At 45.9% G+C, this 17,917-nt stretch overlaps 5 protein-coding genes across 5 annotated transcripts; 2 read left to right on the top strand and 3 right to left on the bottom strand.

Moving 5' to 3' along the window:
- Nucleotides 1-9: 9 nt before the first annotated feature.
- On the bottom strand, nt 10-819 carry AGABI2DRAFT_61842 (hypothetical protein; the record flags this gene model as incomplete). The annotated part of the gene is made up of 2 exons (XM_006453736.1): nt 10-615; nt 670-819. The coding sequence occupies 2 exons, from the start codon at nt 817-819 to the stop codon at nt 10-12; spliced, it is 756 nt and encodes a 251-aa protein (XP_006453799.1).
- A 64-nt stretch (nt 820-883) lies between these two features.
- Nucleotides 884-1,177, bottom strand: AGABI2DRAFT_132565 (hypothetical protein; the record flags this gene model as incomplete). The annotated part of the gene is made up of 1 exon (XM_006453735.1): nt 884-1,177. A coding segment is annotated over exon 1 (176 nt), but the record flags the coding sequence as incomplete, so codon positions are not given.
- A 422-nt stretch (nt 1,178-1,599) lies between these two features.
- On the bottom strand, nt 1,600-2,328 carry AGABI2DRAFT_181840 (hypothetical protein; the record flags this gene model as incomplete). The annotated part of the gene is made up of 2 exons (XM_006453734.1): nt 2,019-2,328; nt 1,600-1,958 (listed from the first exon to the last, which is right to left on the bottom strand). Coding segments are annotated over exons 1-2 (657 nt in total), but the record flags the coding sequence as incomplete, so codon positions are not given.
- Nucleotides 2,329-3,871: 1,543 nt separating this feature from the next.
- Nucleotides 3,872-6,122, top strand: AGABI2DRAFT_189160 (hypothetical protein). Its single transcript, XM_006453733.1, has 4 exons — nt 3,872-4,133; nt 4,187-4,258; nt 4,312-5,720; nt 5,782-6,122. Exons 1-3 carry the CDS (start codon nt 3,959-3,961, stop codon nt 5,703-5,705), a joined length of 1,641 nt encoding a protein of 546 aa, XP_006453796.1. The 5' UTR covers nt 3,872-3,958; the 3' UTR covers nt 5,706-5,720; nt 5,782-6,122.
- A 7,433-nt stretch (nt 6,123-13,555) lies between these two features.
- On the top strand, nt 13,556-16,656 carry AGABI2DRAFT_175584 (hypothetical protein; the record flags this gene model as incomplete). Its single annotated transcript, XM_006453732.1, has 4 exons — nt 13,556-14,900; nt 14,957-15,433; nt 15,488-16,043; nt 16,127-16,656. 4 exons carry the CDS (start codon nt 13,556-13,558, stop codon nt 16,485-16,487), a joined length of 2,739 nt encoding a protein of 912 aa, XP_006453795.1. The 3' UTR covers nt 16,488-16,656.
- Between the last annotated feature and the right edge of the window lie 1,261 nt (nt 16,657-17,917).

Genomic DNA, 17,917 nt, shown 5'->3' with positions numbered 1-17,917 from the left:
AGTCATCGTCTATTCAGTCTCAAGTCCTAATAGTTTCCAAGACTCAGCTCTCATCGGAAACTCTTTGCAATATTCCTTCACCCTCTCCCTCGTTAACACCTGGAATTCCTGACTAAAGAGTTCATTGTTTGTCCATGGCCGAATTTGTTGTAATGGTTTGACCAGGTTCGACATGGCTAACAACTTTCGGATATCAGCGGCGTCTTGATGTTGTTTATGTCGTTTGAATTGTTCCGGAGCGGAACGATGATCTGACCAACCTTGGAGTTTATGGAGAAGGAGGAGGGAGAAGGGTACGAGGGGTATACCGGATATTGTTACAATTTGACTCGGATTGGTTGATGAGGTTGTCGTCGTAGCGGGCGTGCCATTTGGAGATGAAGATGGAGGTAAGAGATTGGGAAGGTGCATTGTGCCTGGGGTGAGGATATCAACCTTACAATCGAGCGATTTTTCATGATAGTATAGGATACGGTACGGCGCTTCGGGATTGCGTGGAAGTTTGAGATAGTAGTGGTCGGGATCTGCATCGGCAATAAGTTTCTTGAGGTCTTCATCTGAGTATAGGGGAACTTTCGAATCTGCTGGAGGGTGGAGGACGAGCACGTCAACGTCCTGAAATAACAATTCATAAGAAATTGAACACGACGAGCTAATCAAACCACTTACTTTGGGATTCCGAAACTCTCCATAGAGATTGCAAGCAAGACTACCGAACATCACACAAGAAATGCCATGATTTTTAAGAATGGCAACAGTAGAATGAGCAGCAGTGAAAACCAGCTGGACGCGAGAGTCTTTTTTCTCGGTTTTCTGCATTCGTTTGAGTAGACGTTTGGCTCTTTTCTCCTCTTCCGTACGCCCGGACTTCTTGGCTGGAACACGCGTAGAAGTCGCATCGATCCCCTCAGAAATAGGTGCCTTGGGCGTTTTCTTCTTTTTAGCGAGTTTATTTCCTGGTTTGTGTTGTTGCCTGGGTGGCGCGGTGGTAGAAGCAGGTGTAGTACCGCTCCCAACAGCTGGTTCAGGGAGCGATACAACGCCTGGAGCTGAAGGATTTTCGCGTCGCACATTCTGAGAAGAAGACATTTCTATGGCTGGTATTTGAATCCGAGGATGAGATAGTGCTGGCGAAAATGTGTGATAGTACTTGGGCAATGCGGTAACGGTGAGTCGTTGAAAACATTATTTTTGGAATCGCGTCACCTGACCGGGTTTCTTATCTTTGTCTTTTTTCTTTTTTTCCAAGTACGCGACAACCTTTACCAAACCGATATAACAATACAACAAGAGAACAAAACTAAAAATTGCTACAGTTTTCCGTGTCAAATCCTAAAGTCATCAACTTCAAATCCCAACGATTTCCAAGTCTCACAGACAGCTTTCTTACGGATTGCGCTACAATATTTTCTAACCCTCTCCTTCGTCAGTTCCTGGAACTCCTCACTGAAAAGTACTTTATTCGTCCACGGCTGTGTCAATCGAAGTGGTTCTATGTGTTCCCACATATTCAATAATCGCTTTACGTCAACTTTATCTTGAGATGATTTACGTCGTTTGGAAAGTTCATTCGAGGAATAACGATCCGACCAAGCTTGGAGTTTATGGAGGAGAAGGAGGCAGAATGGTATGACAGGTATGCCGGAGATAGTTATAATTTGTCTGCCTGTGGCGGAAGCGGCTCCATCACCGGTATCGGCATTGGTTGTGGTGGCGCCGCCAGATGGTTCGGGAGGGAGGAGGCTAGGAAGATGCATTGTACCGGGTAAAACGATATCGACTCTGCAGTCAGTCCTGTAACCTTCTTCCCTATAAAATAGATCACCGGGAGTTTTGAAATAATAATGGACGGGATCAACATCAATGATTAATTTCTTGATTTCTTCAACTGTATGCGGGAGTATGCTTGAGTTCGTGTCACCCTGCTGAGGAGGCTGGAGAACAAGTAAGTTGACATCCTATGAAACCAGCATCAATATTAACGATTTTACGACTACGCATACAGTAAGCGAACTCACCTCGGGAAATCTAAATTCTCCATAAAGCTTGCAAGCAAGACTACCAAACGCCGCGCAAGACAAGCCAAAGTTCTGAAGAATAGCGATGGTAGACCTTACGGCGGAGAGGACCAATTGGTAACGGATCTCCCATTTTTGAGATCTCTTTCCGCGCTTGAGTAGACGCTTGGCTTGTCCGGCTGCGAATCTTTCCTCTTCAGTAGGGCGTTTCTTTTTCTTCGATTTCGATTTCTTCGCAGGAAAAAGAGGTTTAGCCGGTGATGTTGCGGTCAAACGAGTGGACGGGAATGTGGCGGGCATGGTAGGAATACTGAATAAAGTGGTAGACTTGGAAATGAACCCCAATTTATCACGTGCATTAGAATCTTGAATCTTGAACCTCATTACCTTTTGAAACAAAAAAGTAGTGCCATGATGTGTTCGAACAAGAGCGCCCATGGTACCAGACGCTGCCAAGTATTTCGAACCGTGGCCAAGTCCGAGCGTTTATTATAAAAGTTGCCATAGCGTTGAGGCTGTCCGCTGTCGACAGAGAGAAAGTAAGGCTGTTATTCCCATTGATTTTACGATTACGCTCTCCTGACCTGTTGTTAAGACTTTCCCTGATAAAAACAACCCAGGCTATTACGGTTATGGTCTTGTCTGAAAGCACCGAGCTACTTCAGGTAGGCTGTGGATGAGATCGTTCGATCTCCTTCCGGGTGATTAATATGAGTCCAGTGAAACCAGCGAATTTAATAGCGGAGTTTCTCGAGTGTGGAGGCGCCTGAGCATGGAGGCGCCTAGAAGTAATAGTAAGAAAACATGTTACACACGAGGCAGCTGTATCATCTAAAGCGCTGGCGGCTGAATCTTCTTCATCGTTCCTTCCAGAAGCCGATGTATTTTTTTGGACATGCACGCTTCCAATTGCAAATGCCAGGTGAAGGCGAAGCAAGCACAGCCTCACTGGTTTATTCAAATGACCAGTTAACGCTTAGGAATTGAAAATGTCGAAGTCCGTACCTTTGGTTGCTTCAGTGGAAATAGTCGACTTCGACTTCAGCTTCCGCTTTATCTTTAAGGAGGGTGTACGCACTTCTTATGTGTCGCATGGATTCTGCGGACGAATATTCCAGAAATTTCTCACGGACCCACAAAGATCCCATCTGCTCAGCCTTGCTGCGCAGAAGACGATGGTCTTTACAGCATAATGTGGCGAGTGCTAGAACAAAGTGGGTCCTTAATACTGTCAAGGCGACTCCCTCGTGGTCTTCTTCTAGATCTATCACTTCAGGTGTTCGGATCGCTGATCATTTTACTTGTCACTTGTGCGTTACGATCCATGCGGTATCAAAATGACATAATCATTGATTTACTGTAGTTTTTTTCCTTGACGCTGAAGGGTAAAACGTCTAGGGTTTTTTTCCGGACTTGCACCCGGCCTTTGAAGTGCGCCACTGTGTGCCATAGAATGCCATCCGGCCTCCTGGCCAAAAAGTCCAAAAATTGTCCGGATTGGCATCCAACATATATAGGGATTATCCGGGGTCCTGTGTGACCTTATCGAACGTGCCCATTGGAACGTAGTGATCGGATAGGTTAAGCCCGTTGCCATTCAATCTTTATTAGCAAGCAGATATCACTCTAAACAGGTTTGCCTGGACTCGTGGTTCAAATGCTCTCTCAAAAGGCCTCCAAACTTCAAAGCAATGCCTTTGTGGTTCGGCAGTTGCCATTTTTGGCAAGATTAGCCCGGGGGCTTCTGAGTTTGGACGCATTGCACCATTCTCTTGTCATCTGCTCTTCGGATCGGAGCTCTTTAGTATAAATGTACAGCATCCTTTCCCCCTATAAAAAGCCCCTTCTGGTCCGCTATACAGACTCCCTTTCCTTACCTCGACAAATTACCGTGCAACCCCAGCGCCTGAATCAGCTCCTGACCTAAGGTCTAATACGTCATGCCGTTCTTTGTTAACGCTGATCACCACAGAATCAATGGCGGCAATTTCCAAGAAGTGGGAGGCACTCTAAACCAACAACACTATGATAACTCTATCCAAGTCAATGGGCAAGGCAATGCAGTATCGTATGTCCAAGGACCCTATCAGAATACTTCCAGCAGTAGTATCATCAGTATGTCCAATGCGAATCCTTGGTTGTATTCCTACGATCTTACCAATGAATAGATAATGCTGGTAGTGGCCAGTTGACAGTCATCGGACAAGGAGATAATGTTCGCGTTCATCTAGATCATTTTGGTACAGTTTCTCAATAGAGCATCCTGTCCGATTCTTACTACTAAGATTTGCAGGGGGTTTTCAAGAATACGATGGAATGAATCAAATGACCCCGCACCCTCGAATGCACGCTAATATGCCTCCATATAATAACAACTATGCAGCGTCTTGGCATTCACCTCCAGAACCTCATCATTTCGATCCTCCTATGGGACACCCTCAGCCGTTCGTTTCTCAGCAGACGATGTACCAGTCTAACTTTCCGGATGTGAATCATTTCCCGCGAGCGCATGTCCCATCGACTACCACTTATGGCATGACCAGTCCTATCAGTCCAGTCATGAATCAGAACTGGTCGAATCGGAATGAGCCGTCAGAAATAGCGAGATCAAGTGCTCCGGTTGAACACTCCGTTAACACCGGTTCGTTCAATACACCACGGGCACCGTCACCAGCAACGATGCAGATGCCTGTACCATCAATGGCTCGTGCATCAACACCTCCTCAAGTACCTTCACCAATGTCAGCATCCGTACGCGCACCAATATCAGTGCAGACACCACTGTCTCCAGTTTCACAAAACGTCCATGCGCGGGTTGCTCCCATCTCTCCGGTTGTATCGCCGCCTACTCAAACCCGAAATACCCCGCAAGAAAGCACGTTCACTTCACCTGCATCTCATTTGTCAATTCATCATGGCCCATCTGAAACTCATTCACCTCAAACGAATTCAGCGTATCAGAATCTCACCACTCCTTACCCTCACCGTGCTGTCGACCAAACTCGTGCTCATGGTGTCCACCACACAGCGGCGCAGCAAGAGAGTGTGTCGACACCGCATCCAAGTGTTTCCAGTAGCTTGACAGAGGCCAGGAAGTTGGAGCGTGTACCCAGTCCAAGTCCATCGAACCGCTCCTCTTCAGCTAAACCCAGTAGCTCCACAGAGGCCAGGAAGTTGGAACGTGTTTCTAGTTCAAATCCATCGAACTCCTCCTCTTCAGCTAAACGGCCATCATCATCTGGAGCGCCATATGATCCTGTTTCAACTCTCTCCAACCAGAATGCATCTACGTCGGTAACTTCAACATCGACTCCAACCGTAGTGCGGTCGCCAACAACTCAAGTGGATCGACTTTCAGCTCGACCTTCGGAGAAAATAGTTAGACCAGTACATGAAGTCGAGTTATCCGTAGAAATGCCTCCTCCAGCGTATAGTCTCGAAGCGGAAAGACCATATCAAACAGAGGACTTACGCCAGGAGGTTACACCCGTGATCAATCCACCTTCGAGGACAGGAGCGAACAACCATGAAAATCGATATGCGGCTTCAAACAATGAAGCGGTAAGACAAGAGCATCATTCGAGTGTGCCAGATAAGATTCAGCCAAAGAAGAGAAGGAGATTTCTGGGATTTGCAGAGTTGTTTATGGGACGGCCTAGGAAGAATAATGGACCCGTGCTCGAATAGTAAGATGACCTAGTGGTAGGTAACATTATACTTATATCTCATGGTTTGGCTTTCTGAAACTGTCCTGGATGTGGACAAACACACAGTAACGATTTGTTCATTATATATGTATATATCAGCAACGATAGGGCCATCCGGCGTATCGGCGGTATGGTCACGTCGCACTGCACACATTGACATTCTTCTCACAATGTAGGAGTGAGTTCTATATACCCTGCTCAGCAATCGACCGCCTTGGTTTCCGACCTGCCTGGCGCATTGCTTGTCGATGTGGCGTCCAGAACGTTTTGGGCACCCAAAACTTGGGTAGTTTTAAACACAACGGCACGTTCGTCGAGAAAAAAATCACCGACCGCCCGTCGTCTATTGTGGCCGGAGTCAGTAATGCTGCCGATGCTATATGAGCAATGACATTCTAAGTTCAGTGAAACCGGGAACGAACTTGTCGAACGGCGAAGGGCCAGAGAAGCATGACATTTGAAATTTGAATCTTGATACCTGGCGAATGACTATGAACGTTCACATGCTCCACTATGCTGCCAATGCTCAAGCTAATGCGCCAGGCTATCTCAAAAGCGAGTGCAAATTTGCAGATATCTCTCTTCCAATCATAATTTTTTTTTACAATCAAAAGAGTGCGGGCCAAGGCTGCCAAAAGCATTCATTCCCTTATATTTTGCTATACTACCTCCAGCTTCCTCCGTCTTCGCCTTGATAACGTAGGTGTGACTTCACCACGGTATCTATTTGTAGGCTTCACAATCAAGATCTCAGCGCGCTCCGTCTCGGACCTTCTTCGAGGAGCACTTACGGAAAGATATCCATCGTCTTCTCGTGCCTTTAGTGCATCATACCGAAGTCCTTCTGTTACCGAGGGTACGCCACGTTGTTTCTACATGATTGCCCCCCGAAATCCAACTGTCGGGCAGGAAATTCACTATTAGGTAGGATTTTGCACAACTCGAAAAGGAACGCAACCTGTAAAACCCAGCTAAGAAGAAAGTGGAATACCGTTGTAGTTATAATATTTTGGTAATTGTATTTCATTTGGCACTCCAAAAGGTAGCGAAGGTGTTATGATGTCAGAGTCAAACCCTGAGTATCATTCACACTAACGAGAAAAGATAGATGTGCGCAGAAAAACCGCCAGACATTCTTCGTTGGCCCCGATGTCCCACATGACTGACTTTTGCAGGTCCACGTTTGTTAACCGCTCGCCAGCATCAGGGAACTTATATCCGATGTGTGTTCCACGAACTTGAATTCTATCCCAACGGGTGTTTCAGGCGTTGGGATTTTTGGTAATCGTGGTTGACCGAGTTCGCGAAAGAAGATGTTAATATTGTACGTGAAGATAACGGAGATAAGTCAGAATAGTAACAGTTGTGGTGATTTGGTGATAAACATCCCTTTCGTGAAGGGTCCACTCCTACAGTACTTATTCTGGGGCTTTCGTTCATTAAAATAAGACACTTTTACGTACCGGTACCACTATTACCACAATTGCTTCGAATTCGTGGACCCTTATTTCCCCAGATCTATTTCAATGAAGGGAAACACGATCATCACGGCAGTTTGTCAAGTTTACTGTTCTGATCGATTCGACCAATCATCTGTTGTCCTTTCTTCTTTCTTCTATGATTGCTACTTTCAACCCGTTCTCTTGTTCGATGTCTGCATGGTGCCATCAAGTCTTACCAGTAAAGATAGACACGTTAATGATTGAGCTGTAGTGAAGTTTAGTAGCGTTCTTGTAAGAGCTCCATTTCTTAGAATTTCAACAAGATTACAGTACCAAAAAAGATTTCGTAAAGATGACGTTGAGGTCGTTATGGCGGTGCGAATCCATGACGCCATAATGACGATTCAGAATTAGAAAAGAGAAGCCTGCGCGGATAAACGCTCGAGGTGCGGAGGAAGTTCGAAAACTGTATCTCCGCCGCCGCCATGATGGAGGGAAACCTAGGTGCCTGGAAGTTAGGTGGAATGTCCCCCATTGGAACCCAGATATTATTGTCCCTAAGAAGGCAACTGAACAGGTAAGTTAACTCATGATGAACAGTTGACGCACTAACAATGAAAAGATGGCAACAAAAAGCCAATTGAGTGCTGGCGACCTCAGTGAGGGGTCATTTCGTCGATAAGTCGGATAGTCGGCGGATAACCAACAGCCAAGATACGCCTTGGCCTTGGCTGCAGCGCCTTTAGACACCCAAGTGGTGAGATCGAAGCTGGAACATCGTCCGGCCGCCCCTAATGAAGGAACTTCGATCCCCTGTTTCGACTGTCCAGACTTGGAGTAACTTAGTAGTATTCGGAGGAAGGTGAATTTTGTACTTAGGTAGATAGCTGGGGGACACGCAATACTATACCAATAGTAATTAATGGAAGAATAGAAGGGCATATTGAAGGGCTCGAATTTTTTTCACAATTGATGATCAAGTCTTTCACATATATATACAACCCCTGTTGAATGGTGACGAAGGTGGTTGTGATGATGAACCCCCTTAAGCAATTCGGCGTGTTGATTCTTGACCTCATCCTGGGATTTCAACCGTTTGCTTCCCAAAGGAAGACCTAGTAAAGAAGGAAAGAAAAAGAAAACGTTGAGATCCCAAATAGAACCGAATTCGAGTCCTCATGCACATGACTCACAGTTCACTTTCTCTATTGGATGCCACCTACTGTCCCCCCAATAAGAGGGATGGTGATTTCGATGTTTCTTCATGGGAATTGAGGAGAAAAACTGTGTGCTCTATGGTGATGAGAAGTGGACTAAAAGAATTACTGACTTGGCACTATGTCGGATGACGAGGGTGATGATGATGGTCACATGGTAGTTAATAGCACTTGACGATGATTGAGCGCTTTAAAGCCCACTACCTGCTCTTCCATCCGCATCTTCTCCCAGACTGTCTCATGAGATTGAGGGTGCTTATGGGACGTTTGCTGGGCTCCAAGAACTTTCACGTCCGTGCTTAGCCCCATGGAACGACGAGTCTGATGGGGATCCATGTCTAGATACGGGAAGGTTTTTTTTTCATTCTGCTCCCATCCATCCTTCCGCCGCGTAATCCCACCATTGTGCGCCGCATCGACTGGTTCTAATCGCACTAGGGTTCGCCATATATTTCAAGCTACAATCAAGTCCAAACCTGGATTTGAACTTCCAACGCCCCCCTTGTTAAGACCAGACAATTAGAGAATCGGGAGCATAACAACGTTAAGTTAACGTTATGTTACAATCATATCGACAACCCTGAAGACCTGACGAACGTTTGTCCCAATGATAGGTTGAGTGATGAGCGAACGTTGAGTGAAAATCAACTAGTTGGCAACCGATACGTGATAAAAACCCGACTACCAGAATGACATTAACGTTAAGTAGAACGTTTCTCAGTTCCATTCAGTGAAGAACGTCATTCCTCCAAGCCGGTGGCGTATCAACAGACTTTAACAGACTCCGCTTTTTTTATTTCCGATCACTCTTTCCCACTAAGTATCACCCTGGCTCAGTCAATTACGTGTTAATAGAGAGGGACGGCATTCGTCCGAGATTTTTCGGTCTCAACAATCCGAGGACAGCAATCAACCATAATAATCTTTGTGGATAGGTCGGGGATCGGGAACGGATAAAATTTTCGTAGCGAAGGCGGGATGATAATTATAAGTGTATATCATAACATTATTACCGTGGCGACGAGCCTTGTGCTACAACGTCTATAGCCATGGCTTGCTTAACTCTAAGAGTTAAAACGTAGTAAAGGGATGAGTGATCGTGAGGCTTGAGATGCAAAGAACGTTGTAGTAACAGCACGTAATGCCGAAGATCTCTCCAACCCTCGGGGTGGATGACATTAGGAAGCCCGGGGCCCAACCCCGTTTATCGTTCTTCATTGCTCTATTTATGAGTATACTAGCGATAGTGTACCGCGGATCGTGTTCGAGCGTCGCGTAATAAACTTTGGTTCAAAAAAAAAACAAAGAACGTTGCGGCACATATGTAGTCTTTGACTAATTCATGGTCAAGAACGATACGAAATTTCCACTATCAAACTCTCGGTACGTCGCGAGTTCGCATAACGCACCACAAAGATAGTAAAAGGGGTTCAAATACCCTAGAATGAGGTAGATTAGTATTTCTTCTGAGCATTCTGAAACCAATGGTTTACAACGAGTTCCCACCCAATCTGTTCATGAGAGTTCACGATAATAAGTGTGGAAAATGTGAAACTAAATATAGAAAACTGTGGCAGACTACTAGCCGGATGAAAAGAGCCCTGGGAACTTCGAATAACGCTTCACCAATCATCCACCACAATGAATTTCAGGAACTATCTGCTTCAGGGAGGGAGAGGGGTACACCGTCAAACAGTATCTTCTGTATGTCAGAGAAAACAAATCGATGTCCTTCTTAGCGATAAGGGCAATGATTTACAGTGACAGGAGATGCTTGTATATCACTCCATCACAAACCCAGATATTGATTTGACATAACTGATCAGAGACAGTGTATACATCAAACCACCACGAAAATTTCTTTTCTCTCGCGATAATTCGACTCACTCATCTATAAATACATCTTGGGTTTGGGGGCGTCCTTCTTCATTGTGAGAACAACTTTTTTTCTTGATGGGAATGGATTCGTAGTAACATCTTCAAGAAGGGGATTTCATTGAAAGATAGAAGAATGGAGCGACTCGGAAGATCGCGAACAAAAAAGATTGTTCGCTGGACTAGGATAGCCGACTCAAAAACGCACATGGACTTGGCACATTGACATGAGCTGCAGATTTCGCACGCATTGTTTGTTGTGTGTCTAGAGGTGTCTAGACTTGAGAACGCCGTGATAGACGGACCTCCTGAAATAATCATGGTGAAGCGCTCCTTGAGAAACTGCCCACGGTAAGGTAAAAAGCCGCTAGTTACATTCGACGTCGATAACACTACGTACTAAGGGACAACAGATAACGATAGTTATAGTAAAACTCTTATCACGCCTACGCCTTCGAACTCAGGAGAATGCTTCTCATGAAGTCACTCTTATCGTCGCCTGGAACTGCTAGACCAAATATGTGAAGAGTAACTCTTTTCGAATTCCCGTGCTTCGGATATCCACGTAAGTTTATGGCATAGTGCTCTCGCGCCATTTAGTATCTAAGTTCCATAGTATTGATAAGTTGATACGGCAGTTGTAGAATCAATCTCTTAGTTGGCTCAGTGCTTCGAAGTTCGGAGATCTAATCATCTATGATCTAACCCCAAAACTCTATATGTAGTAGTTGGTATACCTGGTTCTAAGCCTGAGATAACGTTTGTCTGTGGTGTGAATACGAGTGACACAAAGCTGCTCTATGAGATTTCGTAGCACGCGACTGGGGACAGAATAAAGAACGATCTTTTATAAGTACTCATCCTATACTCGGTGCACCCTCCCTTAGTAAGCGGCTTAGTCAAATTCGAAAACAAAATGTCAGTTTGACTCTGACATGCCAAGTTGACATAATTTATAAAAAGAAAACCTACCTCTCTTTCGGACCGAAGCCTGGCCGAAGCGATGCGTTAAGCTGTACGAGTACCGGTGATCAATCAATCTTTATATCCGATCCCAACCGGTCGACAAACTCGAAAATACAGTACAGAAAAAAAACATGAACTCGCCTTTCAAAGCAAAAAAAAATCGATGAACCTCGTGATAAGCGTAAAGCACCCGGATATATATGACGCGCATTGAGTAAACAATTGAAAATTATGCCATCGCGACTGGGACTTCGATATCGATGGCGCTAACCCGAAAAGAAAGAAAGAAATTTTCTTTACTGTTGACTGTCTGATGCGTAAGTGTACTGCCACTGCATCGGTGATCGGAACGTGCCTACGTTAAAGACACAGCCACAAAGTTTAAAATTAATGGTTTGTTTTTATTAAAAGCGTGGCTAAACTCTGGGATTTCATTTCCGGATAGATTTGGATGAAAGCCCCTGTATAGTAGACAGTGTTCGGGGTTTACGAGGGTTTACGGGCTCCTGGGCTGGGTGCGAAAGTGGGTGTGAAAGGTTTGAAACTTGGTATTTGAATAATACCGGAAATTATGTACCTGTTTCGACTTTCTTCACGACGCATAGATCATACTAATTGCAGACTCGGTGACCTTATCAACGTTTTAAGGTTGGCTCCCAGCTATATCTTATCTTGTAGATAATGGGCTTCCCCCTCTTTTCTAACTCAGTTTTAAGTCCGGGAAGAAGTATTCAAGAAAGTTAAAGACTTACGAAGCGACTCCACCGTTCAATGCGCTATTCTTTTCATGGAGGAGCAGTGGGTGGTGATAACGAGATTTTGTGGAGTGGAGTACTTGGCGGAATATGGTAATTGGGGGTCTTTTTCTCTTGTCGTTGGAGCATCAATGTAGAAGTTTTCTCGAAATACTTGCTATACGCGCGTATCTTATCTAAATTAACTCCGCAAAGTAAACGAATATGCAGAAATGAGACAGATGATGTGACGATCGTGGAATCCACGCATCACTTTCTCCGTCATTTGGTGAGAATCTCTTTGGAATATTTCTTTTATTCGTGGGGATAAGGGGGAATGAGATGCCGAGAGAGAAATTCTGATTCCGAACTTTCTAAGGTGAGAGAGAGAACCTGTGGCGGACTTCGTAACGAGAGCTTCTTCACACCGTAACCGCGCACTATGTTTAGGATGTAATCAAAGTACACACCACTTTTGCCTTTCGTGCTCATCTTTCGAGTTCTCGGAGTTGGAGTGCTATAACGCTTTTGGTTGAAACACGGAGTCAATGATGGTGGTGTCATGAGCTCGGGGCAGTTTTCTTTTTGATATACGAGGTGTTCAGTCATATCCGATCCGGTGGAAATGAAATGTCTCGACGGTTGTGCAGAGGCGTTAAACGGAGGGAAAAATCCGGATAAGATTAGGAGAACGAGATTTCTCTTCATATCTCGACTCAGATAAGTCGAAATGCCGGTCCGTATCTCTGAGCATTTTGGGGGTCGGGGTTCTGTTACAAGTAAGTCTTGGGGTATACACAAGAAAGGCGGAGGCTTACGCTAGTATATTGCTATACAACTGTGTAATGGAGTGGCTGGGCCAGGCCCCTCTTTCCGATCCATCTGTGATATGTTACTATACAGTATTAGACACGCTGATCATGTAGTCAGGGGTCTAGCCTGGGTCTAGCCAACGGCCCCGATATTCATGGGTGTTGTACGATTCTAGAAGTGCTGTGACATTTCCAGGCGTTATGTGAATTCACAAAAGATGACATCAAGACATCTATCTTAAACAACGGTTTGTGATAATTACGTTGGATATGATGCAAGAGACTTATCAGGATTAGAAAGGTTACTTTGGGGAGCGCAGAAGGAATGGATATTCGGATGCACGTTGCGACTAGCCGCGAGCAAGAGAGAGATAAGAAAATGAAGACGTTTGCCCGTGAGCGTCGCATCGTATCTGCATGCAACAATTTGATAAGTAGAAATTTTTTTTTCTTGACTCGAAAGAAGGTGAAGGGACAAGCGACGTGGGAGAAAATGGCAAATTGAAACAAGGGAGGGCTGCCTATTTTGTTCCGGATGTGGGTAGTTCTTTTTCGCGGCGAGGCCGAGAAAAAACGAGGGTGGTGCTGGATATCCCCTCCCCTTTTCTTTTGAAGCGAGCGTTGAAATGGAGGGGAAGGATGGGCCGGCACGGATGGGGGATGCCGAGATCGGCCAGGAGCTGGATCTGAGATGGGGTGGGGTGGGGATAAGAAGAGATCCAGATCGGGACAAGTTTGAAAAAACGAAAACCCGGAGCCAAGGGACCTCCCCCAGCAATTGCTCATGCCATACTTTGGCCCAACTTCCGCAGAAAGTCGGCCGCGCCTCCATCGCAGGTCGTACACTGCGCCCCGTACCAGCGGCGCATTTGCACCCCTCGGTGCACTGCCCAGACGGACGAGGCCAACATTGTTCAGTCTTGCGCAGGACGCCGACGCCGACGACGATGCTGGTGACACTCACGACCACGGACTGCCCCAGCTGAATCCCAACAACTCACTCCGGATATCCATTTCCAACGACGCTGACGACACACTACGAACTCACCCGGCCGCCGTGCCTTTTCCTCGCTCCTCACCCACTTCCCCAGCGCCACCACGCCGCCCCAGCGTCTCCCGGACTACTTCGACGCCGATTCTGCTGTCCAATGGCAAACCCCTAAAATCGTCACTCAAGTCGTCCTCATCCTCGCCGCAAATTGCGACATCTCCGACATCCTCGTCTTCTCCCACGCCCCACCACCCCCGAGCTCGCTCTGCTCCGTCTTCGCCACACCTTGATCACCGGAAAAATGTACATTTTCCGACCAATGAATTGGCCACGATCAAATTATTCAATCGCTCTGCCAAGCCGGCTTCTGTCTCTCGCATTGGCGGCGAGGATGATACCGAGACAGAAACAGAAGGCGAACTGTCTGTCGGTTCGAATTCGGGCTTCATCCGTGGCTCGTCGGCCGTATTCCCGTTCCCGAGATCTCCACTCGGACAGCGTCGATATGAAATTGACCCTGATATCTCTTCCAGAATACCCACCACCAACCAACCTCCCTATGCAAATGTTTTTCTAGAGTCTCTTACTTTCACTCCATCACTCCATTCATCTCCTTCATCGACGCCCGGAATTTCAGGAACCCTCCTCGTCAGGAATATTGCTTACGAAAAACATGTTGCTGTTCGTTTTACGCTCGACGATTGGCAAACAACTTCAGAAGTCTCTGCAAACCATCTAGTCTCTCTAACAACCCTACCAAATACATTTATCGACCAGAAGAGGTTGACCTATGGTGATATCATTGCGCTTTCCCCGCATCAGACCCAACCTGCTTCACCGATCAACCCTTCCTCCCACTCAGCTTCTGCGCTATCGCCACAATGGGATCGATTTACATTCAAAATAAAATTAGAAGACTATGCTCATCCTTCATTGGGTGGACTGACGAAGCGGACAATGTGGTTGGTTACCAGGTATACGACAGGTACGGGCGTCGAGACTTGGGATAATAATTCGGGGAAGAATTATAAAGTCGCTTTTCGGGAACAACCTCAGCAACCACAGCGACAACAGGACCTTCATAATGCGACCGCGTTGATGCAGAAGAGAAGTAGAGTCTTTGCCGTTTCTTCACCCCGTGCGTTTCCCCTTTTTATCTTTCCGTGCGATATATGATATTAATTCTCAAATTAGCATCGTTCGCGCCGACGACATTAACTACCACACCCATATCACCCATGCAACAGCAACAACGCCAGGAACATGCTAAATCTATCGCTGAAACGACTTTGACGAAACTCAAAAAGTTGAATTTAAGAAATTACGCCGCTCCCAGTTTTACACCTAGCATTCGTGATACTGTCCCCGTCGTCGCAAGAGTAAATGAAAAGATGGAATTTGTCAATGGATTTCCCGCCCATATGGATGTTCGGCGTATGGAGAACGAGAAGGAAGAGGAGTGGAAGGAGGAACGACAACGAGGTGATGGGGAGACCGGGAGACCGGAAGAGGAAAGTGATACCGAGAGTGAAGAATCAATTGAAACCCCGGTTCCAACCACTGTCAACTCTATCGTGCTTGGTACTGCCGGTGGTAGCGAGCCTAATGTGAGAATTCGGTCGAGGACGCCTTCGCCTACCGACGTTCGGATTCGAGTCGGATCTGATAGTGGTAAGTTTAATCATGACACTTCTTCATATCGCTTGTGTTGACTCTATTGAGTAGGAATTGATGGCGTTCCCTTAATTACGTTCTCACCTGCGTCACCGCCTGGGTCATCCTCAAATCCACCTTCATCGGTGTTGAGAGGAAGACAATTGGCATCCAACACTGTGATGCTTGCCGTTCCATCTAAATCTATGGATTCTCAGGTGGCACCGGAGATGGGTACTAGTCCTCCGTTTTCGATGATGTCGGATTTTACTTCGAGTTTGACATCGAGATTTTGGAAGAAAGAAGTGACGGTTGGGGAGGAGAGTATAGACAAAGAGAAGGTGGATGGCGTTCCGAGTCGTGAAGAATCTGTTTATTGGTCTTGGGACGGATCATCATCAACCGAAGAGAAGAAGGTCATCAATGACGGAGAAGAGGAAGAGGTAAAGAAAGAGAGGATGATGTTATTGGATGGAATCAGAGAGAAAAGTACGAGTTCACCTCCTGGAGGGATTAGGCGAGTTTCTCCTACTGGTAGGAAACCCAGCACAGGGACGAAGCTGGCGAATGGAGGAGTCGTTAGTCCACAACCCAGGGGGAAACAGGATTGGTCGAAAGTTGGAAGCGGGTGGATGAATAAACCCAATTCGCCTCGTGGATCACCACTTTCGACGCCACCTATGTCTCCTCCGCCTACTGTTCCATCATCAGGGAGCTCGACTCCAACTCTGCGATCTTCGACGACGACTGCTGCGTCTTCAACACCTACTCCCACTCAAGCCCGTCCCCTTCGAACAGTGTTGCTACGCCTCAGAGTCAACAAGACTCTGTCTATCAAGCGTTCGTAAGACAGTGGTGTTTCGCTCAAGGACCAAGTCATCCTGTCGTCGGAGCTGGTGCTGGGCATAATCATAACACCAGGGGCGGTTCGGAAGAGTATGGGTATTCCGTTCAGCATCCTCCTCGGCGTCGTAGAGGGGGGAGAACCGGTGCTGACATGCAGGGAAGGGAGAACGCTGCTAGTCCTAGAGGTAGTGGAAGTCCGGGTGCAGATGGGCCATTGGTCGTTTGAGAGATGATGCTTTTCTCTCTATCCAAAGGTTCACTCTGCCCCATTCTAAAAATGACGCGCGCGTTTCAAAAAAGAAAGACTTACTTATTCTAATTTTGTCTTATAGAGTCTGGTGATGCGATGGTTATACTATCGCCATCGACTTTTGACGCGCGCACTTTACTGGACGGTTTTTATTTCTATCATGTACTAAATTTTCCTTTCTTCATCGCAAACCCATCTCCATGCTTTCATTCTTTTTGAAAAATCACTTGTTCTACGGACGATCATTATTATCTATCGCTCTCCGCACGATCTCTAGTCATCCTATGCAATTATTTCTCATCTCATCGGTCTTTTTAGCAATCACATGTGGTTTTCTTGTATCTCTGTTGATCTCCCAAAAGTCGATTTTTCTTTTATAATTATTCTCTCTCTTTCTGTCTATCTGTTTGTTGTCGGCTTGCTCGTGTCCTCTCATACATATATCATCTTACATATCCAATCTTGGTTTTTATGTGTTAGATAGCTGATCGATGGTCATTGTCATTTCTTTTTTTGAATCTGGGGAAGTTCGGCACCTCGTCTGAGGGTCGAAATGAATTTGAAAATCAAATCCTGTGGTGTGCCTCTGAAGGTTGCGAGCCCGAACGATTGACTGAATAGGACTGAATTGTATCCTATGTTGATTGTGATCAGAAGGGACATATGTATTGGGTGTTTGTGTACAAATATCATATATTACGTAGTAAGGGTCCTCTTCGGAAGACATAGACACCGGAAGGGTTCAGCTTTTTGAACGTTTTGTGAAGTCTCCTACCCTGGGTTAAAGACAAATACTGAATAAGAAAAAGGTACACGAGTCATTGACCGTAGCATAACTGTTTTTGAAAAAAAAATACGCTTGATTTTATTAATCGAATTATAAAATACAATGAAACTTGTTATAACAAATCCGCAACAATACAGCGAGAGAGCTCCACTTGAGGTCCAAACTCAGGGTAGGCATTGATATAGATATAGTCAAGTTGGAGTTAATCAGGGTCAAGTCTCTGTCGTGGTTATGAGTTATGAGACAAGGGCCGCGGGTCATTGCGTCAGCCTCCTCAGCAATGCTGCCTATTGGAAGGATCCCAATTGATCTTCGACGCTTCCGAATTTAAAATTCATGATCTGCACATATCATATTCAGTGCACTCATGCGGGCACTCACGCGGAGTGATTGTTTAAGTTTGGTTTATCAGGGCTTTGGCATGTCCATCTGTGTTACAGAATACCAAGGGGCAGATTTTGTACACGGGAAGGACTTCTATAAGGGGATAAATGTGATGATTCCAGGGTGCATGATTCAATCGCGGGTCTGTTTAGCCGCCAGATTGGTATCTCCTGGTTTTGCAAAGTGAGGGGCTGTTTTCTTTCTACGGCCAGTCGCTTGGAAATTATGTACGGTT

This window comes from Agaricus bisporus (genome assembly GCF_000300575.1).
Source record: "Agaricus bisporus var. bisporus H97 unplaced genomic scaffold AGABI2scaffold_1, whole genome shotgun sequence".
NCBI lineage: Eukaryota > Fungi > Basidiomycota > Agaricomycetes > Agaricales > Agaricaceae > Agaricus > Agaricus bisporus.
This window is presented reverse-complemented; position numbering and strand designations above follow the sequence as displayed.